The 15075-nt window shown below is 45.8% G+C and overlaps 1 protein-coding gene and 1 long non-coding RNA gene across 6 annotated transcripts in view; one reads left to right on the top strand and one right to left on the bottom strand.

Moving 5' to 3' along the window:
• The window catches only part of LOC138807674 (DDB1- and CUL4-associated factor 1), a 59176-nt gene extending 48460 nt beyond the window's left edge, over nt 1-10716 (bottom strand). Inside the window, exons 1-2 of one of the 4 annotated variants that reach the window (XM_069993449.1) lie at nt 10640-10716; nt 860-977 (exon numbers count right to left, since the gene is read on the bottom strand). In XM_069993449.1, the coding sequence (XP_069849550.1) occupies nt 860-969 (110 nt within the window). In that variant the 5' untranslated portion in view covers nt 970-977; nt 10640-10716. Of the gene's footprint in view, nt 1-859; nt 978-6151; nt 6291-7649; nt 7802-10639 lie in introns of those variants that run through there. The other 3 variants (XM_069993448.1, XM_069993447.1, XM_069993446.1) reach the window with 3 other exon arrangements.
• Nucleotides 7091-12336, top strand: LOC138807676 (uncharacterized). Of its 2 annotated transcripts, none has more exons than XR_011366232.1 (3): nt 7091-7317; nt 8434-8556; nt 11780-12336. It is a non-coding gene; the product is annotated as an uncharacterized lncRNA (long non-coding RNA). The 2 variants fall into 2 exon arrangements; XR_011366233.1 differs by lacking the exon at nt 7091-7317 and adding an exon at nt 8124-8348.
• Nucleotides 12337-15075: the final 2739 nt, after the last annotated feature.

The following is a 15075-nucleotide window of genomic DNA, read 5'->3' as shown; positions in this document are numbered from 1 at the left end:
TAGCTGACTTATGAAATGGCAGCACCTCTGTTCAACACCTTAATAACAATAAACCATTTCTAAAAATAAATAATGTTGGGCTGGGAAGGTGGCTCAGTGGTAGAGTGCTTGCCTTGCATGCAGAGGCCCTGGGTTCGATTCCTCAGCACCACTAAGTAGAAAAAGCCAGAAGTGGTATTGTGGTTCAAGTGGTAGAGTGCTAGCCTTGAGCTGAGGAGCTCAGGGACAGAGCCCAGTCCCAGAGTCCAGGACCCAGGACAAATAAAATAAACAAACAAATAAATAAAATAAATAAATTAGTCGGGCACCAGTAGCTCACACTTGTAACTCTAGCTAATCAGGAGGCTGAGACCTAAGGATCACAGTTCAAAGCCAACCAGGGCAAGAAAGCCCGTGAGACTTTTATCTCCAATTAACCACCAGAAAACTGGAAGTGGTACTGTGGCCCAAGTGGTAGAGCTCAGGGACTGTGCCAGGCCCAGAGTTCAAGCCCCACGACTAACCAAAAAAGTAAATAAATAAATAAATAAATAATTTGATTAAAGAAAGGGGATTTGGGGCTTCCTCTTCAATACATTAAAAATGTAGGGCTGGGAAGTTGGCTCAGTGGTAGAGTGCTTGCCTTGCATGCTTGAGGGTTCAATTCCTCAGTGCCACATACGCAGAAAAAAGCTGGAAGTGGCACTGTGGCTCAAGTGGTAGGGTACTAGTCTTCAGCTGAAGAGCTGAGGGACAGCACCCAGGCCCAGAGTTCAGCCCCCATGCCCATTAAAAAAAAAAAAAGCTTTTTTTTTTAATGCATCTAGAAAAAGACTAGTATATTAAATTGTATATGAAAAGCTACCTTAATTATTCATACCTGGTAAGGATAGGTACCATGTCTTGCCCACTGCCATGTTCTTTTTCCCATTGTTCCAACAAGGTAGTGAGCTCAGCTTTGGAGTCCACATGTACTGCTACTGTAGTCATGGCTTGGCCTAAGGAAGCCAAAACAACAATAAATAACACAGACAAATAAACCTGGTATACTTCCAACAAAAGGAAAAGTGAGAAGGAGTTATAGAATGGGCAACCAAGAGAAATAATTTTAAAACCAAGGGAAATTTAATCCTTCAGCCCTTCAGATAGTTGTATTTGTGGTACAGTAGGGGAAACTCTGTGTTAACTATCATGTTTAAGTCTTCTGACTTTTCTCAGCCAGTTTCCTCAATTTTTGGCAAATGAGACAGGAGACTGGATCCAACAAAGTGTGTGAGTGTGAGGTGTGTCTGTTCTATGTAACCTAAGATAGCCTCAAACTCTCCACATGTAGTCCAGGCTGGCCTCAAACTCACAATCCTACCTCAGCCTTCCAAGTACTGGGATTACAGATATGTATGATGCTATCCATCAAATGTTTCTTAACCCTTTTTTCCCCCTTTAGGCCTTTCTAAGAACCCCACTGAAAATCAGACAAGACCCATGGTCCCTTTCTTATATCCAGTCATATAACACCCACAAAAACTTCTCAAGTCTAGACCTCTGAAGTCCAAAATTGAAGTTATTTTCTTTTAATACTACATGTAAACAGGCACTACTCTACAAAAGATAGATACATTCCTGTTCAAGGAGTAAAGTGGATGTTGTTTCCAGCAGGAAAGATGCAAACAACAGTCCTTCAGGGCTGCCAACCTCAAACACAGCTGGATTTCTTAAAAGGAATAAGGTTGGAAAACAGGTATAAAGGTTGCTGGGTTAACTAGGAAACCCAGAAATACAGAAGCTGCGATGGCCTTTGGAGAAACCAAATAGAATGACCACATGGGAGAATTTTATGAGGCATCCCAAGAGGAGTGCTGTAAATGAGACACAAATATTTAGCATAGTCTTTTCTGCCAGGTAGTCATTAGGATCAAAAGTCAGACCCTGTCATTCAAAGTGTGTATTTTCATAGAAATAGCAACCATTCTATAAAAACTTCCATATCAGAAGGGATTACTAGCTGATGTAAAATAGATTTTTGTGGGAGGGGAGGGGAATGGAAAAAGCAGATTGGTCTGAAAATGTAGCCCTAAATTCAAACCTCAGTCCTAGCACGCACACACACACGCGCGCACACACACACACTCTCTCTCTCTCTCTCTCTCTCTCTCTCACACACACACACACACACACACACACACAAAAAGGATTGCAAGAGTTCACTATAAGAAAACAATCAGCCGGGTGCCAGTGGCTCAGTCCTGTAATCCTGGCTACTCAGGATGCTGACATCTGAGAACCGTGGTTCAAAGCCAGCCCAGGCAGGAAAGTCCATGAGACTCTCTCCAATAAATTATACAGAAAAAGCCACAAGTTGCACTGTGGCTCAAGTGGAAGAGTGCTAGCTAACCTTGTGCAAAAAGAAGGTCGAGGATAGGTGCTGAGTTCAAGTCTCAGGACTGGCACAAAAAAGAAAGACTGCATAGTCTTCTGAAAACTTAAAATAACATATCTATAGTAACAAATATGTAAACATTAATTTTTATCTGGGCATCAGTGACTCACACCTGTAATCCTAGCTACTTAGGAGGCTGAGATCTAAGGATTGTGGTTTGAAGCCAGAATGGGAAGAAAATTCCCTGAGATTCTTATTTCCAATTAACCACTCAAAAGTCAGGAGTGGTGCTGTGGCTCAAGTGGTAGAGTGTTAACCTTGAGCACAAAGAAGCTCTCAGACAGCGCCCAGGCCCTGAGTTCAAGCCCCATAACCAGCAACAACAACACAAATTTAATACTCAATAAACTAAGCTCAGGGCTGGAAATGTGGCTTAGTGGTAGAGTGCTTGCCTAGCATGCATGAAGCACTGGGTTTGACTCCTCAGTACCACAGAAACAGAAAAAGCTGGAAGTGGCTCAAATGGTAGAGTGCTAGTCTTGAGCAAAAGAAGCTCAGGGGCAGTGCCCAGGCCCTGAGTTCAAGCCCCAGGATTGGCAAAAATAATAAACAAAAATGAGAAGAGAATGTCCACAAAAAGGTAAAGGATAAGAACCTAGAACTGGCCAGGCACCAATGGCTCTCGCCTGTAATCCTGTAATCCGGAGATAGCAATTTGAGAATCAACAGTTCACAGCCAGCCTGAGAAAGAAAGTTCATAGGACTCTTATCTCCAACCAACCAGGAGGAAAAAAAAGAAACACCCAACAAGAAAGTGGAGGTGTGGCTAAAGTATTAGAACACCAGCCTTGAGTAGAAAACGCTAAGGCTCTGATATCAAGTCTCAGTACCAGCACACACATTTTTAAAGCTAATAAGCAAATTCAACAAAGTTACAGGGTAATTACTTGTTTAATGCTATCAATCAACAATCATAATTGTATTTTTGTGACAAGATCTGGTTATATAGTCCAAACTGAATTTGAACTCATGATCCTTCTGAGCCTCCCAAAAGCTGGAGTCACCGGCATTTACCATAAACCAAGCTTCAATTTCATTCACCAGCGCACCAAAAAGAATACTTAGAAATAAATGAACCAAAAAGGTACAAGACTTACCCACTGACAACTATAAAACATTTCTGAAACCTAAATTTAAAAAACCTAAATAAATGAAAAGACAATTTGTGTTCACAAAGTAGATTTAGTATTAAGAAAATAACTTTTGGGTTTTGATGTCTAAGAATGTGTAAAAGTTTTATAGTTTAAGCTCTTATACTTAGATCTTTAATCCATTCTGAGTTTATCTTTACATATAGTATGTGATACTGATCTACTTCATTCTTTTGATTGAGGTTATCCAAATATTTCAGCAGCACTTGTTAGAAAACCTTTATTTTCACTATTGGGTCCTACCACCAACAGTGTATACTGATTAGCTGTAAGTGTGAGAGCTTATTCCTGGACTTTCAGTTTTACTGTATTTTTCTGTATATATTGATCCTTATACCAGTAACACATTGTTTTGATTAGTTTTGTGGTAGGTTTTGAAATCAGAACTGTGCTTTATCCAACTGTGCCTATTTTCTCAAGACTAGTGTAGCTATTTACAGCTCCTTGTAATTATATACTAATTTTATCTTTCTCAGTGCTAAGGACTGAACCCAAGACCTTGACTATATTAGGCAAGTGCTCTACCACTGAGGTACATACCCAGCCCTAGTTTCCATTTCTGGGGAAAAGATCGTTGGAAGATCCATAGATAGCACTAGCTATAAGCAAAAAAACTAAGCCAAGAGCGTGAGTCCTGGAGTACAAGCCCCAGCACAAGGAGAGAGAGAGACAGACAGACACAGAGAAGGAAGGAAGGAAGGAAGGAAGGAAGGAAGGAAGGAAGGAAGGAAGGAAGGAAGGAAGGAAGGAAGGAAGGATGGAAGGGAGAAAGAGGGAAAGAGGGAAGGCGATTCTGATTTTAGGGGGAAAACTTTCAGCCTTTTTTTTTTTTTTTTTTTGGTCGGTGTGGGGCCTGAACTCTAGGCCTGGGCGCTGTCCCTCAGCTCTTCAGCTCAAGGCTAGCACTCTACTACTTAAGCCACAGCGCCACTTTGGGCTTTTCCTGAGTCACCACTGAGTCACCTTCCCAGCCCCTCAGCCTTCTTATCATGGAGCAATGAACTGGAGATATAGCAGAGATCCAGGTTCTACCAACACCAAAAAACAAAACTGGAAAAAGTTGAGGTTTTTTTTTTTATTGCACAACTCTCAAAAATATATTATCCAGTAAGAAAAACAAAGTGCAAAACTTTGTGCATAACATGCTACCTATTGTGAATTTTAAAAGTTGCTGATACAGGGGCTGGGAATGTGGCTTAGTGGTAGATTGCTTGCCTAGCATGAATGAAGCCCTGGGTTTGGTTCCTCAGTACCACATACACAGATGAGGACAGAAGTGACACTGTAGCTCAAGTGGTAAGGTTAGTACATAATGATTGCAGAAAGAAAGAAAGGAAGGAAGGAAGGAAGGAAGGAAGAAAGAAAGAAAGAAAGAAAGAAAGAAAGAAAGAAAGAAAGAAAGAAAGAGGGGGAGGGAGGGAGGGAGGGAGGGAAGGAGGGAGGGAGGGAAGGAAAAGGAAAGGAAAAGGAAAAGGAAAAGGAAAAGGAAAAGGAAAAGGAAAAGGAAAAGGAAAAGGAAAGGAAAGGAAAGGAGCAGAGCTGAGCACTGATGGCTCACGCCTATAATCCTAGCTGAGTTACTCAGGAGGCTGAGTTCTGAGGATCACAGTTCAAAGGCAGCCCCAGCAAGAAAGTCCATGACATTCTATCTCCAATAAACCACCAGAAAACCAGAAGTGGCGCTGTGGGTCAAATGATAGAGTGCTCACCTTGAGCTGAAGAGCTGAGGGACAGCGCCCAGGCCCAGAGTTCAAGCCCCACAACCGACAGAAAAAAAAAAAGTTACTGAGTTTGTTCACACACTCCTGTAATACCAGCACTCAGTAGCCTGGGTAATGTTAACACCCTGGAGTGGGTGTTAATGTTTTCTTTTGTTTTGTTTAAAAAAAAAAAAAAGCTGGCTCCTAGCTACTCAGGAGGCTGGCATCTGAGGAACGCTGTTGGAAGCCAGCCCAGTTCCAGTGATGAACCACCAGAAAACCTGGAGCAAAAAGATGCTTAGGGACAGTGCCCAGGCCCTGGGTTCAAGCCCCAGGACTGGCAAAAAAAAAAAAAAAAAAAAGGAAACATTCTTACACATTACTAGGGTTGTAACTTTCCTAATAAATTTTTGTTTCTGTCCTAGATTTTGTTTTGTTTTGTTTTTGTTTTTGGTCAGTTGTGGGACTTGAACTCAGGGAACTGGGCACCACCGTCCCTAAGTCATGGGGCTTGAACTCTGTGCCTGGGTGCTGTCCCTCAGCTCTTCAGCTCAAGGTGAATGCTCTACCACTTGGGCCACAGCACCACTTCTGGCTTTTTCTGTTTATGTGCTACTGAGGAATGGAACCCAGGGCTTCATGTATGCTAGGCAAGCACTCCATCACTAAGCCACATTCCCCGTTTCCTTATTTTAAAGGGGGTGGGGCATGTGAAAAGATGGTAGAATCAGTGATAGAATCTATGATAGACTCTAAGCCAATCTCCATACAAGACTAAAAATGAAAATTCCAATTTTAGAGCTTCAAGTAAACATACTTATTACCTGACATCATGTATAACTTTATTACTTTCCACAACTATCTTCTCCACCAAATCAACTCACCTGGTAATATAAACCAACTCCAATCACTACATGTTGGTTCATTCATTCTACCGCAGTCCTCCTGTATTAAGTTTAACAATTAGAGTAGAAAGTAAAAACACTATGCTAACTAAACTATCGCTAAAATGTTGAGTACATAATGATTTCCCTATTCTCAACATCCAAAAATATACCACCACGCGAGAATGCGTAATGAAGAATTGCTACATGCAAAACCCAAATCTTGACATCAAGCAAAAAATAGACTAAGTTCCTATTAAAGTCGCACACGCTTAGATAAACCTTAGAAGCAAACCAGTAAACTGGAAAACGGAAGCGCTAGATGACACTTATCAGTAAACCTCTCTTTCGATGCACTAGCAAAGCGCTGGAACAGAAGGACACTTGCTACATGTACACGAGTCAATCATGCGGACGGATTAAAAGGCTTCGGGGTCTGGGCCATGCGTGTGTGGGTGGGTGACTGCAAAACTACTTCCTCAATAAACTAGATGACCAGAAGAAGAACACTACCACTGCAATAAAGAGGAAGCGGACTGTCCAGGAAAAAAGACGGAGTTCAGACTGCTGACATCCCGACTGGAAACTATACCGCTCTCCCTTCTCCAGCGCCCCCACCGACCCAAACCAGGGCTCCGGGGAAGCTGGGCGGGGCAATCTAGGCTTGGACTCCGCGTTGTTTTAACCAACGCACACCCCCCTCCCTCCTCCTCCTCCTCCTCCTCCTCCTCCTCCACTCCCAAATCCGCCGTAGTGGAGGGCGGAGTGCCCGGAAAGCTCCGCCCCCCTCGCCCAGTCCCAGGGCCCGGCGAATGCAGGGAGGTGGTGGCACGAGGCGGGCCCGGAGGGAGGGAGCGAGCGAGGGAGGGAGGGAGGGAAGGAAGGAAGGAGGGAGGGGAAAGCCCGCCCAGGTGACTTGAGGCTAGAGGCGGAGACACCGACCGGGAAGGGGGTCCACACGGGGCACGGCGGGAAGATGGAGACTCCCCGCCCTCCCTCTCTCTCTCTCCACACACCCCCCCCCCCCCGCGACGCCCAACAAGTACGGAACGGAGAACTGAGAGGAAAGGCGGGTTAGCAAGAGAAATGAAAGTCGCCTCTCTCCTCCAAGGAGGGGCGGGGGGGTGGGGGGGTTCCCCTGCAACTCCGGGCGGAAGTTACTCACGGTAAGCTTCTTTTGGCTGGGGGTGGGGGGTGGGGGCGCGGGGGGGGGGGTGGGTGGGAACTGGAGAGACACTGAGGCCCCGCCCCCCCCGGGCCCAGGTATCCGGAGGAGAAGTCCTGTCAGGCCGTCCAGGCCCAGCCTCCCCGGAGGCCCCAACCCGCTCCCTCCCCACCCCCCGCCCCCGGCCTGGTCCCCGCCGGTGGCCCGAGCAGGTGCCGCCCCTCCCCCAGCCCGGCGCCCACTCTCCCGCCCGGCCAGCCCCGCGTCCTGCCTCCTCGCCGGCTCCTTCCTCTCCCTCCCCGCCAGAGCCGTCTCCCTCCTTTTCCCGCTCACCTTCACCAGCGGCTCCACCGCTTCCCCCCCCCCCCGGACCCCGCCAGCGGCCACAGTTCACACACACCCCGCTTTCAGGTCCCGCACTCTCCCTCTCTCTCTCACACACACAGCGCGACCACGGCTCCAGAGCGGCCCACATATTATGCGTCACTCGCCAGGGCCTACGTACCTTCGTGAGCGCGCGCGCGCGCCTGCGCGCAAGCGCGCCCGCCTTGGCGCAAGGATGGCGGCCAAGAGAGAAAGCCAGCGCCAAGGGGAGGGGAGGGGGAGGGAGGAGAAAAATAATAAATAAATAAATAAATAAAGCCCCGAGGGTGCCTGGGAAGTGAAGTTCCGTATGCTGATTGGCTTATACTCTCCGCGTCCCTGCGCGTGGACTCCTGGGATATGTAGTTTTCCCCTCTAGGAACAGGGAACTGCTGTGTGTTTATTGGCTGCTTGGGAAGGCGGAAGCGAAAAGTGAGGGACTCCATGACTCAAAGCCGACTGATACTTTCTCAGTACTTTATTCTGACTGTGTGTCAAGCAGAGGACGTTCTGTGGTGGTCTATTTGTCCCATCCTCCCTAGAATACACCTGGATCAGAGGAAGTATTCCCACAAGCATATCAGACACCAAATTACTCATTAAACAGAATTCACCGTTTTGTTTTTCTTTGTCTTTCCATTCAAGATGTCATCTGTTATAGACTGGCAGGTATTCTATGTGAAGGCAGAGAATTAAAAGTCCAAGACTCACAGATGAATTCAGGAGGTTTTAAATTCCGTCTTTTTTTTTTTAGATAGTAAATGATGTGCTGAATATCACCAACCAGTGAGCAAGAAAAGCGGAAGACTGACTCACCCAAGAATCCTTTGTGGGGACATTGAAGATTTAAAATAAAACAAAAAACAAAACACCGCAGGTGAGTAGGATGTTTCTCCACTTTACCACCTGATGTAACTTCTTATCTGTCTTGAAGCCTGCCGGTTTCTGTTCATTTCTATGGGGTGCTTACCGCCATTATTTGCAGAAGACCAGACACAAGCCTGTTACCATGATCAGATTATACAACTCACTTCATAAGAAGCCTGAGTGCTGAGTCTCTTTATTCTATTCCCCATGGATTTTCATTGTCCTCTTTCTTAAGAGATCTTCCTCCTTAAAGTAAATCTTAGAGAAGCAGCTGTGCACGGCACAAGTTCTAGAATGTGTGATGGCAGTTCATCAATGTGTCAACTTTCCACAATCCCTTCTCCTGTGACACAAAACACTTAACCTGTTTGTCTGGTCCTTTCCTGTAACAATAATGAGTTATTGCTGTTTACTTTGACTTGTATTTTAGTCACAACCCCTCTTGTCACCACCACCCTCACAGGATGGGCATGAGAGTTATGAATCCTTAGAGTTGGACCAAAAAAGGAAGTCCAAGCCAGGTGTGGTAGTGCATGCCTATAATGCCGGCACTTAGGAGGCTGAGACAGAAGGATTGATTGCTAGTTCTAGGCCAGCTTGGTCTATAATAGGGAGACCTTGTCTCAAAAAGAGAGAGAAAGAAATTGGAATTTTCCTGCTGGGAACAAAATGAGTAGGAAGAGAATACTCAAGCCTTTAGGTATCTTCTCTGTGTTTAGAGTCTAGCCATCTAGAATAGAAGTCACTCCCAAGTCCTCCACTGCCTAAAGCCTTTTGAAGTGCCCTTAAAGGAAATCAGAGCAGGAGTCACTGCCTCAGCCTGTCACCAGATGGCACTGCTTCTCTTTGGAAGCCTACCCAGGGCCCCCATGTAGGTGATAGGAGTTGGGGCATCAGGGAGACCTCAGGAATCAAAGCAGGAGACACACTGCCTTTCCACAGCAACTCCCTTAAGAATCTCCATCATATAACTCCTGCAGCCCTCTCTCCCTGTCAAAATCCCCCACACAGCCACACACACCTTGGAAAGGGGAAGGGACAACACTCAAGCTTTCCCTGTTGCCCATACATCCCAGGTGAGTTCATTAACACATTTCACAAGACAGGCACATGCCAGATACAGAGACACACACATCTGTACATTAGGTATCAATCCTCACAGCCAACACTCACTTTTAAGCATGTGTAAAAGATAGGTACGGGGGGGGGGGGGTTGGGAAGGTGGCTCAATGGTAGAGTGCTTGCATGCATGAGGCCTTGGGTTGGATTCCTCAGCACCACATAAGCAGAAAAAGCTGGAAGTGGCGCTTTGGCTCAAGTGGTAGAGTGCTAGCCTTGGGCTGAAGTGCTGAGGGACAGTGCCCAGGCCCAGAGTTCAGGCCCCATGACCAGCAAAAAAGAGAGAGAGAGAGAGAAAGAGAGAGAAATTTCTTGGCCTCATGATAGAGTATCTCTGGAATCTATCCTACCATATGCACTCTATTCTTTCCTCTCGTGGTATAACCTGAGAAAGAAATTGCCCCCATTTGAAAAGGTGAGCTGTCATACTTTCAGGGCTTTCCAGAAGCAGAAAAAGGATGAATGGCCAAGCCCTGACCCCCAGAACTTTGCCTCAGATTTCTTTGGGAAGACACAACAATGGAGTTGGCATTGGATAATGTCTTCACTGGCCTTGCCTTCAAACTTCCAAAAGCCTCTGGGGTTTTGGCATTGTCTTATTTGCAGTTACATTTCTACAGAATTTGGAGATCTCTGACCTGACCCCATTTGGAGGTACTCTGAGAACTACTGGGCAGATTTTAATGAAGATGCCAGTCAGATCAAGTTTCTCATTTCATCAGTTATTTCACTTTGAAAGATCCCAGAGAAGAATAGGTTTGTCTAATAGGAAGTGGCTGGTTTAAAGTCCCTCCCTCTCCATTCAGTGATCCAGCACCACTAGCACCTGGAGTAACCACTTCCTACCCCTCTACAAGCCTGGTTGCCATGGGCCTGGACCTCTGAGATAGTGTCTGGAGTACTCACATAGGCCTAGAAACCAGAGCTATCAAGGAGAGGCATTTCTAGGTACAGAGGGTATCCTGGGCTCTTACCGTTGAGCAGCTATTCTGCATTCCCTTAGAGCTGGGAGTGAAACTCTATGGAAAGTCACATGATGTTCCTGAGAGGAGCCTCCGGCACCTAGCTCCTGCTCCACCAGGTCCAGACTAGTCATAAAATAGGTTTTTGTGAAGTCACAAAGCTGGCTGCCTCCCCACAGGGCCAGAACTACCAGGACAACCAGTTAGTATTGGGCAGGACTTGTTATGATCACTGATAGAAAAGGGAGTTTATTTTGGAGATGGAGTACTAGTAGGAGAAGGGAGAGTAAAAGGAGAAGGTGAAGGAAGGTGAATGTTGAAATTGCCTGGAGAAGGGGGGCACTGAATGAGCGAGAGTGACGGAGGGGTGGGTGAGTGAGCCCAAGATACACTGTATGCATATATGTGGACGTGTCAAAATAAAACTCCCTATCCATCTAATCGATGCTAATAAAGGAAGATTTTTCTAAAAGAATATCATTGCCGGGTACCAATGAACCACTAGAAAACGGGAAATGGCGCTGTGGGTCAAGTGGTAGAGCGCTAGCCTTGAGCTGAAGAGCTCAGGCCCAGAGTTCAAGCCTCACAACTGGCCAAAAAAAATCTATAGCATTTTCTCCTCTCTCTCTCTCTCTCTCTCTCTCTCTTTCTCTCTCTCTCTCTCTCTCTCCCTCTTCCACTCCCCCCCCCTCTCTTGTGCCTGTCCTAGAGCTTGAACTCAGGGCCTAGGAAACTGTCCCTGAGCTTTTGTGCTCTAAGCCCAGCACTTTACCACTTGCCCTATGGCTCCACTTCTGGCTTTTTTTTGGGGGGAGGGGAGTCCTTAATTGGCAATGAGTCTCATGGACTTTCCTGCTCCATCTGACTTTGAACAGTGAACCTCAAATCCCAGCCTCCTGAGTCACTTGGATATTTGGGAGGTGATAAATGGGACCAGGTTGGTAAAGGTGAGAGGGGATGTGTTTGTGGGAAATGTATCTCATCCTGGCCTTTCCGGTTCTGGCTCCATTCTGCGTCCTGATTGCTGTATGTGGAACAGCTCTGGCCTAGCCACAACGGGCCAGTACTTCCCAAGTCAAGAGCTAAAATCCAGTCCTGGATTCCTGTCCAAGAGTGAGCAAAGTCTGACTAAACACACCTTTGGTATTACAGATAAAAAAGATGATTGGCAATCTCAGTGTCGAAGGTGTGGCCACCCTGAGGCTGAAGATTACAGAAGACACTCCTCTACCCCTGAGGCTACAAAGGAGGAAAAGAGACTCTGGGCCTGACATCTGTGGCTCCTGCCTGTGTCATCCTCTCTTCTCTGGAGGCTGAGATCTGAGGATCACAGTTTGAAGCCAACCTGGGTAGAGAAGTCCAAGAAACTCTTACCTCCAATTAATTATCCAAAAGCCAGAAGTGGAGCTGTGGCTCTTGTTAGTAGAGCACTAACCTTGAGCACAAAAGCTCAGGGATAGAACCCAGGCTCAGTTCTAGTCCTGGGACTGACAACAACAAAAAAAGACACTGGGTTGTCCAAATAACATTTTTGTGTTTATGCTGAAACTTTAGAAGTTGCATATGAACTTTGATGCAAAAAAAGATTGTAGCATAGTGGTATACACCTGTGATCCCAGCACTCCAAAGGCTGAGTCAGGATTGTGAGTTGAAGGCTAACTTAGGTTATAGAGACAGAGACCTTATCTCGAAAATAAAAAAATATTATATGGAAGAGTGAAACATTTGTGTGAAATTCATAAGAAGTTGGCCACTCTGTGACCCTTTTTTTTTTTTTTTTTTTTTGGTCGGTCGTGGGGCTTGAACTCTGGGCCTGGGCGCTGTCCCTCAGCTCTTCAGCTCAAGGCGAGCGCTCTACCACTTGAGCTACAGCACCACTTCCGGTTTTCTGGTGGTTTATTGGAGATAGGAGTCTCGCAGTCTTTCCTGCCCGGGTTGGCTTTGAACCGCGATCCTCAGATCTCAGCCTCCTGAGTAGCTAGGATTACAGGCGTGAGCCACCAGCGCCCGGCTGCACTCTGTGACCCTTAATGTAGACTATAGACTTTTGAGTAATAGTGCTGTGTGGATGGAGACTCACCAATTGTAACAAATGTATCAGAGCCAGGGAGGGGGTATAGTCAATCTCAGAATGGAGTTTGCTCAGCATCTGCAGTTTGATCCCCAGAACCAATTCCCTTTTAAAAAGATACTTTCTTTTGTACTTGTCCTGGGCTTGAACTCAAAGAATCTGAGTGCTGCTCCTGAGCTGTTTTGCTCAAGGCTAGGACTCTTAACATTAGAGCTACATCTCCACTTTCAGCTTTCTGGTGGTTTACTGGAGATAATCATTTTACAGAGACTGGGTGCTGGAGGCTCATGCCTGTAGTCCTAGCTACTCCGGAGATCTCAGGATTACCGTTCGAAGCCAGCCTGGGCAAGAAAGTCAGTGAGACTCATCACCACTGAACCACCAGAAAACTGGAAGTGGTGCTGTGGTTCAAGGTAGAGTGCTAGTCTTAAACAAAAGAAGCTCAGGGACAGTGCCCAGGCCCTGAGTTCAAGCACCACTACTGGCCAAAAAAAAAAAAAAAAGAGAGAGAGTCTCATTATACTACCTAATCTGGCTTCAAACTGCTGAGTTCCAGTGATCCTCTAATCCCAACCTTCCAAGTAGCTGTGACTAACACACACACACACACACACACACACACACACACACACACACACGTGCACAGCCTTTATCTCAGTGTGCTGAAGCGTCAGAGGTTTTGTCACGAGGTCAGCCACAGGGCTTAACTCGTTACACAGCAAGCCAGTCCTGACAATGATAAATGCTTGTTGGGGCCAGAACTCTTCACTCAACCCAGACCTCTGACAGGAACTGAGTTACTACTTTGTGCCAGATCCTAGGCTCAGCCTTCAAAATGTTCTCTCCAGCAAGTGGGAGAAGGGAGGAAGATGAAGAGTTCAAAGCCAGCCGGGCTACATAGTGAGACAGCATTCTTTGAAGAGTCCAAGGAGGTAGGCATCATGCTCTGTTTCAACAGTAAGGTGAAGCTCAGAGAACTTAACACATCCAAGACCACTTAGCCAGAACAAAAGTCCAGACAAAGCCTCTCTTCCTCCCACCCACCCCCAAAAAATATATGCATTTGGAAGGGCTTGGGGGTGGGGGATAGGGTTGTGGCTGAATAGTAGCATAGCTCAGCAAGGGTGGCTCAGACTGAGATCTGAGGATCACGGTTCAAAGCCAGCCCAGGCAGGAAAGTCCATGAGACTCTTGTTTCCAGTAAACCACTCAGAAAACCAGACGGGGTACTGTGGCTCCACTGGTGGAGCACTACAAATGTGAGCCAACAGTGCTAGATTTTAAGCCTTTTTTTCTTTTTAAATAAAGAATCCTTCTTTGGGAGGTTAAATGAATTGCCCAAGGTTATACAGTAGGAGAGAAGCATTGGTCCCTCCCTACTATTCATTCCTGAAAATCCTTTCATTGCTTAGAGGGTGTTACTAAGTCTCCTAGACAGCCTAAAATTCTCTCCTGATCTTTGAACCCCAGAAGACTATTCCTTCAGAAAAACTATCTACTGGAAGGTCTCCTCCCTCATTGAAATCTCTGAAAAAAAAACACCAAACAGCAGTCACTTAATGAAGTAAATGCACCTACTTTCTCTTGTGTAACCAATACTTTCTGTAAATTGGTAGATCTAGCTTCAAAATCTGGTTCTACCAGAATTTCATTTATAACAATTCAACCTCTCTTAATTATTTTAGTATTGGACTTGAACTCAGGCCCTGGACTCTGTTTCCCTTAGCTTTTTCACCAAAAGCTGGTACTTTACCACCTGAGCCACAACTCTATTTCTGGCTTTTTGCCGGTTAATTGGAGATAAGAATCTCATGGACTTTCCTGCCAAGTCTGGCTTCAAACCACAATCCTCAGATCTCAGCCTATCGAATAGCTAGCTGATTTTCTGTGTGTGTGTGGGGAGAGAGAGGGGGGGGGGAGAGAGAGAGAGAGAGAGAGTGTGTTACTGATAGTTTAATTTAGGGCCTAGAATCTTATTACTTGAACCATACATAGACACTTTTGCTTTAGTTATTTGGGGGATAGGGTCTTACATATTTAGGCTGGCCAGCACTTCAATTTTCCTAAAATATGCAGTTCCTATCTGTGGCTTTTACAACTTCTGAGATTGGTGAATATACATGTGATCCTGTCAGTTGAGCAACTCTTGAACCTTAGGAACTGGCTTGGAGTTGATAAGATGGGTGGGACCTATCCCAATTTGCCAACAAACCTTTCTTTCTTGTTTTTTCTTTTTCTTTTTCTTTTTTTTGTCCAGTGCTGGGGATTGAACTCAAGGAGCCTGGGCTCTGTCCCTCAGCTTCTTTTACTCAGAGCTAGCACTCTACCACTTGAGCAACAGTGCCATTTCTAGCTTTTTCTGTGTATGTGGTACTGA

The sequence above is a fragment of the Dipodomys merriami genome, unplaced genomic scaffold (assembly GCF_024711535.1).
Source record: "Dipodomys merriami isolate MVZ:Mamm:240054 unplaced genomic scaffold, mDipMer1.0.p SCAF_427, whole genome shotgun sequence".
Classification (NCBI taxonomy): Eukaryota; Metazoa; Chordata; class Mammalia; order Rodentia; family Heteromyidae; genus Dipodomys; species Dipodomys merriami.
The sequence above is the reverse complement of the archived record's forward strand: the minus strand, read 5'-3'. Positions and strand labels throughout refer to the sequence as shown.